The 13,002-nt window shown below is 59.2% G+C and overlaps 1 protein-coding gene across 1 annotated transcript in view; it reads right to left on the reverse strand.

The window, feature by feature from the left end:
• Nucleotides 1-357: 357 nt before the first annotated feature.
• MAP4K2 (mitogen-activated protein kinase kinase kinase kinase 2) overlaps nt 358-13,002 on the reverse strand; it is a 15,798-nt gene continuing 3,153 nt past the window's right edge. Inside the window, exons 8-29 of the mRNA XM_010838099.1 lie at nt 12,617-12,698; nt 12,418-12,525; nt 11,895-11,973; nt 11,521-11,579; nt 10,738-10,781; nt 10,618-10,656; nt 10,494-10,527; nt 10,285-10,390; nt 10,115-10,203; nt 9,998-10,039; nt 9,791-9,875; nt 9,618-9,697; nt 9,477-9,537; nt 9,277-9,394; nt 5,195-5,253; nt 4,992-5,095; nt 4,726-4,903; nt 3,898-3,966; nt 3,718-3,804; nt 3,402-3,472; nt 3,248-3,303; nt 358-3,156 (exon numbers count right to left, since the gene is read on the reverse strand). Coding sequence (XP_010836401.1) covers nt 3,069-3,156; nt 3,248-3,303; nt 3,402-3,472; nt 3,718-3,804; nt 3,898-3,966; nt 4,726-4,903; nt 4,992-5,095; nt 5,195-5,253; nt 9,277-9,394; nt 9,477-9,537; nt 9,618-9,697; nt 9,791-9,875; nt 9,998-10,039; nt 10,115-10,203; nt 10,285-10,390; nt 10,494-10,527; nt 10,618-10,656; nt 10,738-10,781; nt 11,521-11,579; nt 11,895-11,973; nt 12,418-12,525; nt 12,617-12,698 — 1,738 coding nt within the window. The 3' untranslated portion in view covers nt 358-3,068. The remainder of the gene's footprint in view (nt 3,157-3,247; nt 3,304-3,401; nt 3,473-3,717; nt 3,805-3,897; nt 3,967-4,725; nt 4,904-4,991; nt 5,096-5,194; nt 5,254-9,276; nt 9,395-9,476; nt 9,538-9,617; nt 9,698-9,790; nt 9,876-9,997; nt 10,040-10,114; nt 10,204-10,284; nt 10,391-10,493; nt 10,528-10,617; nt 10,657-10,737; nt 10,782-11,520; nt 11,580-11,894; nt 11,974-12,417; nt 12,526-12,616; nt 12,699-13,002) is intronic.

The raw sequence follows: 13,002 nt of genomic DNA on the forward strand, positions 1-13,002 counted from the left end.
TCACATTCATTCCTTCACTCAAAAAGCTTTCTGTGTACCAAGCAATGACCAGGCAATGGACATGCCACCATGAACACAGAGGATACCCTGCTGTCCTGAAGCACCCATCTGGTTGTTACCGCTCATCCTGACCCTCACTTGACTCGGGGTATGGGCCAGCTACCCAAACATGCTTGGGGTGACTTGCCTCTTCCACTGACGCACAGGATGGCTTAGAGAGGCTGATCTGACCCATCCCAGAGGCTTCTGCCCAGGGAGGGCAATGTGACAGTAGCTGTCACAAGGACAAAGCCAGCTCTGACCCAGCAAGGCCACTTCCAGGAATTTATCCTATGGGGCACTTGAGTATGTACAGAGTGGCACTGGCTTAGCAGTATTTATTGCTGCATCATTTGTAATATCACACTAGTAGAAACAACTGAAATTTCCATCAATAGGATCTAAGGTTAATTCACAGTAGTTATGAGAAACCCATACAGTGGAACATCACTAGCTATAAAAGAACAAAGGTGGAGGCACTGATCATGGAAAGTTCTCCAGGACGGAATTTTTTTTTTTTTGGTCATACTGCACAGTTTGTGGAATCTTAGTTCCCCAACCAGGGATCAAACCTGGGCCCTGAGCAGTGAAAGCACAGAGTTTTAACCACTGGACTGCCAGAGAATTCTCTCCAGCTCTCCAGGATAGATTTTAAAGGGCAAGATTAGGACACTGCGTGGAATATATCACCGTGTAAGAAAGGGGAAAGACGAATGCATGCTGAACTGCTTAAACATGCATGAGTACTTCCAGAGAGTTCATAAGTAACTGGGACCTGGATAGGAGACTTGTTATCTAGTTTGTATTTTTTTTTTTTTTAAATTGTGGGACTTCCCTGGTGGTCTAGTGGTTAAGACTCAGCGGTCCCTGGTCTGGGGCGGGGGGTGAGTTCCACAGGCCACGTGGTATGCTCCCCACCAAAAAAAAATCTATGTACCATGGCCAAGGATTATCTATTAAAAAACACACATAAAATAACAATTTTGGTCTTTCAGTGCGTATTCCCTGGCTTCTTGACCTTCCTTTGGCTGATAGCCAGCCTTTGCTGGCAGCAAATATTTAATCAAAGGTCCCTGCTTTTCCCCCGCCCTCTGCTTTTGCCACTTTAGTCTGACCACCCCCACTGCTGTAGTGTGCTGGGGGACTGGCCTGCCACAAGGTGGCACTGTCTGCTGCCTGCTGCTCTGTGGGCTGAAAGTCCCCCAGGGCACCTGGTAATCAAGGGTCGGGGTCTATGTCCACTGAGCAGAAGCTCACCTCCCCAGCCCTGGCGCTCCTCAATCCTGCACCTCTGCCAAGAAATCTGGAAAAATGGAAGTTAGGAATCTTATCCCTGTCACCCCCTCCACCTGGCCCATTAAATGCCCCCCAAGTGGGTGCAGACAAACTTCAGAACCTGGAAGGTGCCTCTTACCTTCCTTTGGATCTCAGGGAGAACACAGGAGCTGTGTCTCTGCTCCTGATCTGAGCCCCCGCTTCAGTTGAGAAACCCTCTCTTGTCCCTAAGAGAGCAGTCAAAGCTCTGCAGCAGGGTGGACAAGGGGACAGTGTGACAAACACGAGATGGCTCAGGGTACCCTGCCAGGAGCACTAGGGACTGGGATGCCATCTACCTACCCACTCAGCATTTCATTCATTCATCAAATATTCGCCAATGGCCCACAGGTGCAGAGTTCTCATCCAGAACTTGAACATCAGAAGGGAGGGACCGGGCCAAACTGACCTTGGACCTTTGCTCAGGCTCCTCCCCCAGCCCCAGGCCTTCCCGCCCACTGCAGCCTTGGTCCTGCCTCACCTACCCAAAGACTCTGCTCACGGGCAGCCTGGTCAATGCTTGGGACTACTTGGGGCTCCCTGGCCTGGGAGTGTGGCACTGTCTAAGAGGGACATGTGGAAGAATGACCACGGAAAGCCCAAAGCCAGCAACAGGTGAATGGATGTACCCTCGAGATGCAGGCTCCAGCAAGGAGGACAGCTGCCCTCACTGGGGGCTGGCCCACATGTGGGTAGGGAATCCCTCTGGGAGCCCAGGAACTCTTGTTAAATGGACACAGGCTAATCTTCCCAGAGTCTAGCTTGATGAGCACGCCCGTGTTTAGTAATCCCAGCCTGACAGAGCAGACAGCAGGTGGGAGGCAGCCCCAGGCCTGGGTGCGGGATGCAGGTCATGACAGGCTGTCTCCACAGGCTGCAGCCTCCCTGGGGCTGGGTAGAGCAGCCCTGGGCTGGCCTCTTCTGGCTCCTTCGACAGGCTACCTGGTGGGCTCCCACATGGGACAGGGGTCCTCTGGATGAATCCACTGTTCGGCGCCTCCCCCGCCCCATCAGCATAACTCCTTGGCCACAAAGGAGACCTCACACTGCAAGGCAGGGGGCTCATCCTGAGCAGGGGAGCCCAGGACAACACAGCAACCCTGAGATCTCACGGGGGCCGAGGCCTCCCCTTTACCTCTGCCTGGCTCCCCGTGAGAGAGTCACCAGAACACTGGCGGCCCCCCTTCCATGTTTCATCCACAGCCCCTGGTGCCAAGAAAGATGCGCTGGAGGGAGATGTGGCGGGAGATGAGGCAGTGGGCTCAGCATCCCCTGACCCAGAGGGACCAGTGGAATAAAATCAAACCAGCTTTAATGCCAATATAGTCTCTCTTTTAAATACCATGTTCCCCAGGATGGAGCGCAGGGGCAGGCTCTTGGCAGGATGAGTGGAAAGGAAAAGTGGAACAAAACGGAATGGATAGCCCCGGGCTGCCCCTAAACTGCCCAGGGCCCTGCCATAGCGCTCCAGGGACCAGCTGCCCGCTTGGGAGGGGGATATGACAGCAGCTTCTTCTGGTCCAGTTAATTGTGGAGGTGTGGGCTACGGGCCCCTCCCTTCCCAGAGCCCCCAGACTCTTCTCAGGATTTCTGCCCTTTCAGACCAGCAGAACCAGGGCCTGAGCTCCTCTGATCTTGGAGGGGCCCCCTGCCTGAAACAACTGCCGCGTGGGGCGGGCAGGGTTGCCCCTGGCCAAGCCAGCTAGGTGACTTGCTCAGTAACTGCTCTGGTGGCCTGTGAGAATGTAGAGGTTGCTGTGAGCCCCGGGCTTGTCGGTGGGAATGCTCTCAAGGATGATGTCTCTGGAGAGGAGGGAGAATGGAAGTGAGCGAGGTGGGAAGGCGCATGGCACCGCCATCCGTGGGGCGGGGACTGATGGGCACCGTGTCCTACCTGTGGGCGCCGAGCACTCGGAAGATCCTCGTCTCATCTGTGATCTCCTGGGTCACCTGGGAAGAAAGGGGGCACTGAGGCCACCCCAGCGCACCCTCTCCTAGAAGGTGGGGACCACCGGGTGGGGAGGCCTAGACTCCCGGGTCCCCCTCACCTCATTGGTGTCCAGGCTGCGGCCCTGCATCCCATGGCTCCAGAAGGCCAGCACGCTGTCCTGCAGGCACACTGGGAAGGGCCGGGCCACCATCAGCCTCGTGCCTGCCCGAGGGCCACTGGTTCCCCCAGCGATGCCCCAGGCCCAGGTGTGGGTGGCAGACCAGACTGCAGGTGGCCAGGATGGCTCTCAAGAGGGGCTGGGGGACCTGCCTCCTTGTTCTGCTGCCAGCTCCGAGCCCCAGGGCCATATCATGCGCTCCAGGCTGGCATCTTCTGCATCCACCCCCCTCAGCCCCACCGTCCAGTTCACTCACCCACAGTCTCAATGGGGAAGTCAAAGGTCAGCACGGGCGCCAGCGTGGCTGTGGGCTCGCCCAGCAGGTTGACAATCCTCACGCAGCCTGCATAGGGCCAGGGTCGGGGGGTGCTGATGGGTGGGGGGGCTCCCTTACCACCCCCTCCAACACCCCAGCCCTGACCCCAGGAACACTCACGGTCAAAGCAGACCAGGACTGTGTCCCTGTCCACCTGGATCACCTGCTGGGCCGAGCCCGGGAACCCCTCTGCAGTTAGAAAAGGGAGACATGGCCTGGCTGAGCCACCAGCCCTGCTCTGGCTCCGAGAGGAAGACACGGGGCAGCGGGTGGGTTGTTAGGCAGCCTTCACCACAGGAGCATCCTGGGGGGTGTTATGACGCTGGATCTCACTGCACAGCTGGGGCACTGAGGCTTGGCGCCAAAGTGACCCATCCGCAGGCTCACAGGGAGCCGGGCTGAACCTCAGGGAGCCGCAGGAGAGCAGGGACCCGGGAGTCAGGGGAGCCGGGCTTCAAGACTCAGTCACTATGTGACCTCGGATCTCTGAGCTTCAGGTTCCTTAACTGTAACCCAGGCATGACGATACCTACCTCACAGGGCCGTTGTGAGAATCAAGAGTAAAATCTCATGAGACCCCTGGCTGGGAGTTTGGCCACCGTATGGTCCAGGGCACCTTCCCCTTCCTTCACCCACCGCCACTCCCTTCACTCCCTGAGCTGCCCTAGCACCCAGGATCCTGCTTCCTTGCTCAGAATGAAGGCCTCTGGCTCCTGCCTTCCCCAGCTTGGCTGTCCTTGCAGCCCCCGCAGGGTTGATCAGGTTGTCTCAGCTGCTGAGCCCTTTGGTCTAGTGACATCTTCTATGGGGAGACCCAGCTGAAGGGAGGCTGGGAGCCTCGGGATCCCCAAGATCTCCGTGGAGCTGTAAACTGTGGGGCACTCTCTGTGCATACATATCACGTGCACACACACACTCATTCACGCAGAGCCTGGCCCTCCAGCTCACCGGGTGGGATGAGGATGTCCGGCGTCAGGCCAGCCTCCAGTGGTAGGACGTGGAACAGGACGCGGCAGCCGGGCCCCTCAGGGCCCTCGGCCCCCACACACACCTGCGGGAGCTCCTTCCCGTCCAGTACCAGCGGCTCCAGCATCCCTGCTGGGCTGGGCAAGGGGCTGGAGAAGTTCTGGGGGCAGCAGCGGCACTCAGGTCTTTATTTCCTCCCCCACACCCCTCTGCTGCCCGCCCAGGGGGTCCCCCCACTGGCCCCGCACCTTCAGCAGCAGGAACTTCTGCAACGGCTCGTACCACTGCAGCAGGAGCAGGCTGGAGGGGAGCGCGGCCAGCAGGAAGGTGCTGCCCGTGTGGGGGTTCCGCACTGCGGGAGAGGAGGCGGTGGGCCCCGGGGCTGTGCCCGCCTGTGCCCAGCTAGCCCCGCCCCGCCCCTACCTCGTCCCACCCGCCCCCCAGCTCTTACCCACACGACACTGCAGGCAGCCTTTGGTGTCAGGAATCTTGTTGGACAGGGCAAAGCGCCTGGGGGGACAGCAACCAGGGCAGCTGTCCCCGGCGCCATCCTGGGCAAGCCCTGACCCCCCGCAGAGCCCTAAGGATGAGTTCTAACACCTTCCCTGCCTCACAGGTGGCAGACGGAGGCTCTGGAAGGCCAAGTCACTTGCTCGAGTAACTGAGAAGCGGATGTGATGTTGGGCCCGTGGCTCCAGCACCCAAATTGACAGACTGGAGCCTGTACATCCAGACCAGGGGTTTGGCTCACAGAATTCTCTCTAACCCTGACTGGGGGGCAAGGCACTTGACCTCTCGGTGCCTCAGCTGACTCCTCTGCAGATGGGGGTGGGGGGCGTGCAACCGTGGTACCCACCTTGCAGGGTCACAGTGAGGTTTGTATGAGTTAACTCAGCAGAGGGCTTGCAGCAGAGCCCGCATAACAGGTGCCCTCACAGAAGGCTAGCTTTTCTCATCCCCTATTAATACTTTCCCACCTATTTTCAGTCATTGAAAATCCTTTTTAAGGAAAGGAAGGATCCAAATGCTGTTGTTTAGTTGCTAAGTCATGTCCAACTCTTTTGCGACCCCATGGACTGTAGCTGGTCAGGCTTCTCTGTCCATGGAATTTCCCAGGCAAGAATAATGAAGTGGGTTGCCACTTCCTCCTCCATGGGATCTTGCCAACCCAGGGATCGAACCCACATCTCCTGCATTGGCAGGTGGGTTCTTTATCATGAAGCCACCGAGGAAGCCCAAAATGAAGAAATTAGGGTGTGGGAGGGCTGGGAGTTGATTCAGGCTCCAGCTCCTCCTTCAGCCAGAGCACTCAGGGCCAGTTCCCACCCCACACGCCGTATGTCACAGGTGGGCAAGCTGGCCAGAGGAAACAAAGACTCGCAAGAAAACGGCAATCACCGGGCCCTCTTCTGTTTCCGCTGGCTATTACACGGGGTGGCCAGTGGGTGGCTTCCTTTGGTGCTGAGGGAGAAGTAGGGTCCTTGCTCTGGTTCCTTGCTGTCCCCCAAGCCCTCAGGGGAAGTTCCGAACCCGTTTCTTGCTCTGAGAAGCAGGGCAGCATGCCAGTAGCCCGGCCACCTCTCCCTGTGACCCAGGGCCCATCTGCACCCTCTGCTGGGACGTGGGGCCCGCCGAGGAAGCCAGCACCTCTCTCCCTGCGTTTGCTCCTCTCTCCCCTGTTCCTTCCACTCTCTTCCCAGTTGGCCTTCAGATGGGACAGAGGCAGATTTTTTTATTTGTTTCTTTCTCCAACAATTTGAGATCTCCGCTGTGACTTCCCGAACACACACCCAAAGCTGCCTGTGACTTGGGGCTGTATTGGGCCTATTTCCTGCAGGTCCCGGGCCAAAGCAGAGGTTGTCCTGGGACTGAGGTCAGGAAGCTCCAAGGCCACTGGGTTCCCAGCGTGGTTCTCGAGCGAGACTACTGCACGAAGGGCCTGGGCCCCTCATCTCCTCGGTGGGTGTAGCCATGGCCCAGCCTCCCCCACCGTCCCCACCGGCTTCCACCACCCACCTGGTCATGGCGAATTCTAAGCCCACAGCCCACCTACCCGCTCAAATCTCAGGGCCACCCCCCACTCCCTGACAAGAGCTGAGGCCTGACTTGTACATTTCAAACTCGATGTGACACCATTGAATTCTGCCCCACCCGCAGCTGATGACAGCTCCATCCTTCCGTTGCCAAGGCCAAAACCCTGGAGTCATCCTTGACTCCTCTCTTTCTCTTCCATCCACCAACTGTCAGGAAATCCTGTTGGTCTGGCTTTCAAAATAAAACTGGAATCTGACTGCCTCTGTCCTCCTTCACCGCTACCCTGGCCCAAGGCGCCATCACGTCGCACCAGCCTCCTGACAGGCCTCTGCTTCCACCTGTATCTCCTCCAGCCTCCTCCCAGCACAGCAGCCAGACTGACCTGTGAGAACCTCAGTCAGGGCACACTCAGTCAGGGGTAAAGGCTGCTCTGTGGTGACAGGGCCCTCGGAGGCCAGCCCCTCCTCACTGCCCCCGTGTGGACCCCCTGACTCCCCGCTGTTCCTCACACGAGCAGGCCTGGCCTCTGGGCTCAAGCCCCGACCCCCCAGCCCCCAGATATTCTCAGGACTCACTCCATCACCCCCTCCAAGTCTTTGCTCACACAGCACCCTCTCAAGGACGTCCTTCCTGCCCACCCTTTGAACACCGCCTCCTGACCCTCCACGTCACCACTGCGCTGCCTCCTGCCTCGTGTCCATTGTTGTCTGTCCCTCTTGAGAGAGAGTCTGAGGAGTACAAGGGTCTCTAGTTCCCAGGAGGATCTCACACCCAGGAGGCTGCCTGGCACATACCAGGAGCTGTACGGCTAAATGAGGGCCCCTGCCACCCGTGGGCAGAGGAGCCTGGCAGGATACAGCCCATAGGGTGGCACAGAGTCGGACACGACTGAAGAGACTTGGCACGCACACACCACCTCATAAACACACCTCAAGCCTGCTCACTGGGGGTCTCCCAGTCCCTCCCTTCCCCTCACGCACACTCTCATTAGTCCCCACATCCCGTCAACCCTACTTCCTAAATATTGCTCGGGTCCGTCCAGTTCCCACTGCTGTCCCTCGTCTCGGGTCACTACACTGGCCTCCCTTCCAGGCCCTCTCATCAGTCTCCTGCTCCATTCATCCTTCCCGCTATCACCACAGCCGTCGGCAGGCGCTCCTGTGTCCATCTGCCCAGACAAGCCCCTCTCTCCTTCCCCAACTCCAGGAGAGGGCGCGTGACCCAGGCCTGGCCCCTGGCTCCTCATCCCGTGGCCGCAGTGACCAGCCCAGAAGTGGGCACGGCCCTCAGCTAGGCCCGTGAGAACTGGCCCCAGCCCGTGGTGGGAATTACTTGGAAACAGAGGTTCCAGTTCCACGGGTTTATTAGCTAGTGGATCACTGGGTGGACCTGCAGGTAGCTGTCACTGGGCAGGAAAGCCTACTTGAGGATGTAGGTGACGAGAGGGAAACAGAGCCAGGAGACGCAGGAAGACGCCCAGGTTGCTGCTGGTGCCGGGGCCCAGCTGGGCCTGCAGCTGACCCTACTCCCGTTACTGCTACATGTTACTGTTGGTCACTCAGTCCTGTCTGACTCTTTGTGGCCCCATGGACTGTAGCCCACCAGGCTCCTATGTCCATGGGATTCTCCAGGCAAGAATCCTGGAGTGGGTTGCATTTCCTTCTCCAGGGGATCTTCCCAACTCAGGGATCGAAACTGGGTCTCCTGAATTGCAGATGCTTTCTTTACTATGTGAACCAGCAGGGAAGCACCAGACCCCACTCCTACCCGAGGCATTAAATTCCCTTTTGTGCTAAAGCCAGTGAGTGAAATCATCCGCAACAGGAAGAGTCCTGACTGACATACAGAGGGATCCTACTAAGATGCTCCCCGTGCCGCTGCCAGTCAGACAAAGCCCAGATCCCGGCCTGGCATCAAAGGCAGGGCTCTGCCACCTGTACAGCTTCCCCTTGGGCTTCTCCCCTTCCCCTACTCAGCCCAAACACCTTCTACCTCCACAGATCGCCTAGGAAAATTCACACATAATTCACACATATTCCTTCCTTGCTGGAAGGCTGATCTCTAATGCATCTGCCTGGAAGACCCCAACTCCCACAAGCTCGCCTAGCCTCTCTGAGGCCTCCCCACCCCTCCCAGCTCTGGCTCACCCCAGAGCTGAGTGTTAAGGACTCATGGGACTTGTCCCCAAGCCCAACCTAAGAACTGGCGTTTCCCAGTGCTCAGGAGACATTTGCCCCACAGCCTACCCACCACGGTGCCAAGGGCTCGTCTGACATAGTCACATCCACTGTCTCCTTCCCTCCCGACAGGCCTGGGGGCAGCGGGAGGGAAGGCTACCAGCGGGGCTGACCAACGAGGAAACCAGGCCTCAGAGAGAGGCCAAGTGATATGACTAAGATGCCAACCATGTCAGGACCAGGAAAGGCCGTGTTCCAGCCCTGGCTCTGTCCCTCCATCTCCCCTGGGTGCTCCCATCCCTGTAGGGCCAGGGTTGCTGACCTGGGGATGATGCGCTGGGTGAGGCGGTTGGTGGGGATGGAGAGGGGGACCTGCTGCTGTAGCCGCCGCTGTTCAAACAGGCCTGGGAGGTCATGGGCCCAGATGTGCGTGGATTTCCCTGTGGAGGGACGTGGCGGAGGTGGGGATCAGAGCTGGTGGGCAGGCCGCCAGCCCCGCCCCCTGCCCGTCCCACCTGGTACCTGAGAGGGACAGGAGCACGTTGTTCACGCAGTAGAGCCAGGCGCAGCGGTGCGAAATCAGCTGAGGCCACAGAGCGACAGGCAGATAGCGTCAGCCCCCGGCCCCGGTTCCCCAGCCCTCCCCTGCTAGCCGGGCCTCACCTTCTCCAGTGTATCCTCATGCAGTTCGTGCAGGTTGAGGGTATAGATGCCCTCCTCGGCTCCCACCACCAGGAACTGGTCTGCAGGTTGGGGCATGGGGTCAGAGGTCAGCTACATCCCCGGGCCCAAGCCAGGGATTCCCAGTCTCCTCCCTCCTCCCTGGCCCTGCGTACCCCGGGTGACAGGGTGAATCCAGGTGATAGCGGCATGGATCCGCAGGGGGCAGCCATTGAAGACCTTGGAGAAGCAGGCGCCCATCTGGAGAGGAAGCAGGAGGCTGATGAGGAAGTTAAGGGGCAGCGGGGGGCGGTAGTGGGGGCGGGCAGCAGGTGGTGGGGCAGCAGGCAGCCGGGAGGCGGAGCTATGAGACAAACACTTACGTGCACCTTGGGGGTCGGGGGGAGCCCGTGGCAGGATGACCTCTGGGAGGGAGGAGAGGAGTCAGGGTCTTACCCACAGACTCCTGCCTCCCCCACCCTCCTTCAGCACCCCCTCACCTCAGGATCTTCCCGGTGCTTCATGGTGGCCCAGGCGGTGGGGAGCAGGGGAGGGCTGGCGGGGCCTGGGTGCGGCAGGGGTGGGGTTCCTGCAGGCACAGAGCGGCGGCCGTGAATTCCAGTCCCAGACCACCCCGGGGCCGACCTCCTGCTCCCTACAGCTGGCTCACCTGGGAGGCTGGGGTGAAGGTCCTCGGCTGGAGGCTCAGTGGGAGATGACCCCAAGAACGGGGCCCTCTTGATGGTTCCTATGGTGTCATCTGGAGAGTCCAGCTCCTGGCGGGAGGGTCAGGGGACCCAGCCCAGCTGTTAGCAAGTGACCCTGTAACCTACTCCCAGCCAGCAGCACCCCCACCCTCAGCTCCCCTCCACTCTGAACCTGGAGTTCTGAGGCCGGTCGGATGGTCAGGCTCCTGTTGGGGACAGATTGGAGGGAGATGAGGTGTGAGATACGATGGGGTCATGAGCCCGGTCCCCACCCTCTCCGGGCTCCGGGCCCTCACCTTTCCTCCAGGGCCTCCTGGACTGACTGCAGCAGGCTCCTGGGCAGGGATGGGGAGGGGTCAGAGGTCAGCCTGCCCTCCTGCTCCTGCCCCCCTGCAGCTTCCTTCCCCCTCACTCACCCACTCAGCTCCTCCTTCCCCAGCAGCGTCCACTCCTCTTCCCACTATGGGGAAACCAAGTCAGAAAGGCCGGGAAGGAGGCAGAGAGACAGACAGGCAACGTGAGAGGGCGCTGGAGAGATGGGGGAAGAGAGAGAGAAGGCAGGCAGACAGACAGACAGATGGAAAGTGAGATGGTAACAGGCAAGAGAATCGAGAGAGACAACAAGAGACAAAGAAACTGTGAAAGAGGGACAAAGGCAAAGAATGAGAGGGAACAAGACAGTGAGAGAGACAGGCACGGAGAGACCGAGACTGTGGAGGCGAAGAGAGACGCTGATAACAGAGACAGCGAGAGAGCAGAGACGGTGAGTCAGACAACCCAGCAGCCACAGCGACTGAGGCAGAGAGGAACGTGCCGAAGGAGGTGGCGGTGGGGGGGGGGTCCTCCAACTCGTGACAGGCCCACATGTGTTTTTTGGCCATGCTGCATGGAGCACATGGGATCTTAGTTCCCCAACCAGGGATGGAACCCGCACCCCCTGCAGCAGAAGCGTGGAGGCCTAATCACTGGACCGCCAGGGACGTCCCAGGCCCTCCACCAACTGTCCAAAACGACCTGCCCCAGGAAGGAGCCCCAGCCCTCCCGGTCCCTGCGCGGACGGGTCTGTTAGAATGGCTCTCCCGGGCCTAAGGGCCAGGCTGCTGCGGCTGTCAATGCTCCTGGGTTTGAGATGCTTGGCCACCTGCAGAGCTCCCTAGCCCTGCCCCGAGGACCACCCAGCCACACAGCCAGCCCCTCACCGGCTCATTCAGTGGGTCTGTTTCCTTCCTGCGTGGGGCGCCGAATTTCACCTGGTGAACTGGGGGCCCAGATCCAGGGGTTAGGAGGCCAGAGACTCAGGACTGATCCCTAAAATCATACCAACTCCACACACAGCCCCCCATCAACTCCACACACAGCCCCCCACCAACTCCACACAGATAGCCCTCTGCCAACTCTCCCAATTCTATACATTCAGCCCCCTCCAGGCAAACACAAAGAGCCCCCGAAGTCCACACTCAGCCCTCCATCACCAAATTCACATACATAGCCCCCCAATCCACACAGCCCCCTCCAAATCCATACACACAGCCCCCAATCCACCCACAGCTCCCCCTCCCAAAAACAGACTCACACTGGATCTCCGAGGGGGTCCTCTCGGCTGGGCCATGCTGCCCCCGGGAGTGAATGGTGTCCGGAAATATGTCATAAGTCTACAGGAGAACACACACGGTGGACACACGCCCACACTCACCTCATACTAGGTATTCCTTGAGGTGCTTTATACACACTGACGTGTTTGTATTCACAATAATGCTCTGAGATTACCGTGAGATTAACGCACCTTCCTTTCACAGATGAGAAAACCAGCACAGAGAGCCAAGGAACTTGCCAAAGATCCCAGAGAAAACAGGTGACTTAAGTTAAGGACCTTCAGTTAAGGTGGCCCTTAACTTCACAGGGCCAAGGGCAAGAACCTATTGGAGTGGGCGACAGGGATGCAAACTAGCTCAGGGAAGATTCCTAACGCGTGGGCTCAACCAGACCGAAGCTCCCTGTGCTGCAAACACACGAGCTGAAGGGACGTGACTGAATCACCTCTGTACTCCTCAGCCCCAGACCAGGCCAAGACCCAGTCCCCAAGGGCTCTCACTTACCTCCAGGTCACAGTCTTCTGGAGAGGGGGTTCCCAGGTGGGGATCATTGGCCTTGTCCAACAGCTGTGTGAGGAGAGCCCGAGGCAGGTGCTGGGTCGTGAAGGGGTGCTGGAGGATGGAGGGGGGCGCAGCTTGGTTCCTGGCCTCCGGTCCCTGCTTCTGAGCATCAGGCCCCCTGCTCCCCTCTCCTGCCTCCCACCTGCAGAAGCCTCTCCGCTGTTGGTCTCTTCTTGGGATTCTTGGTCAAGGCAAGCTTGAGGAAGTGATGGAAATTCTGGGTCCTAGTGGGTACAAGAGCCCCCCCACCCCAATCCCGGCCCAGGTTAGCCCTCAGGCAGAGCGTCCTGCCCCTACTCCAGAAGATTCTGCGGAGCCTGCCCAGGGAGGGGCCAGCTTGAGGCCACGGGCAGCTGGCCTGAGCAACACTGCTGTTGCGACACGGCAGCGCCTCCATTATCAGCCATCTGCCTTTCTTCCTTGTCCACACGGGTCCCCGGCGTGGAGGCAGGGCCCAGGCCCCACTCCTGCAGACGGTCTGTGGAGGCCCAGGAAGGGCAGACCCTCAAGGCTGCACCTGGGGAACCG

The sequence above is a fragment of the Bison bison genome, unplaced genomic scaffold (assembly GCF_000754665.1).
Source record: "Bison bison bison isolate TAMUID 2011002044 unplaced genomic scaffold, Bison_UMD1.0 scf7180017864089, whole genome shotgun sequence".
NCBI lineage: Eukaryota > Metazoa > Chordata > Mammalia > Artiodactyla > Bovidae > Bison > Bison bison.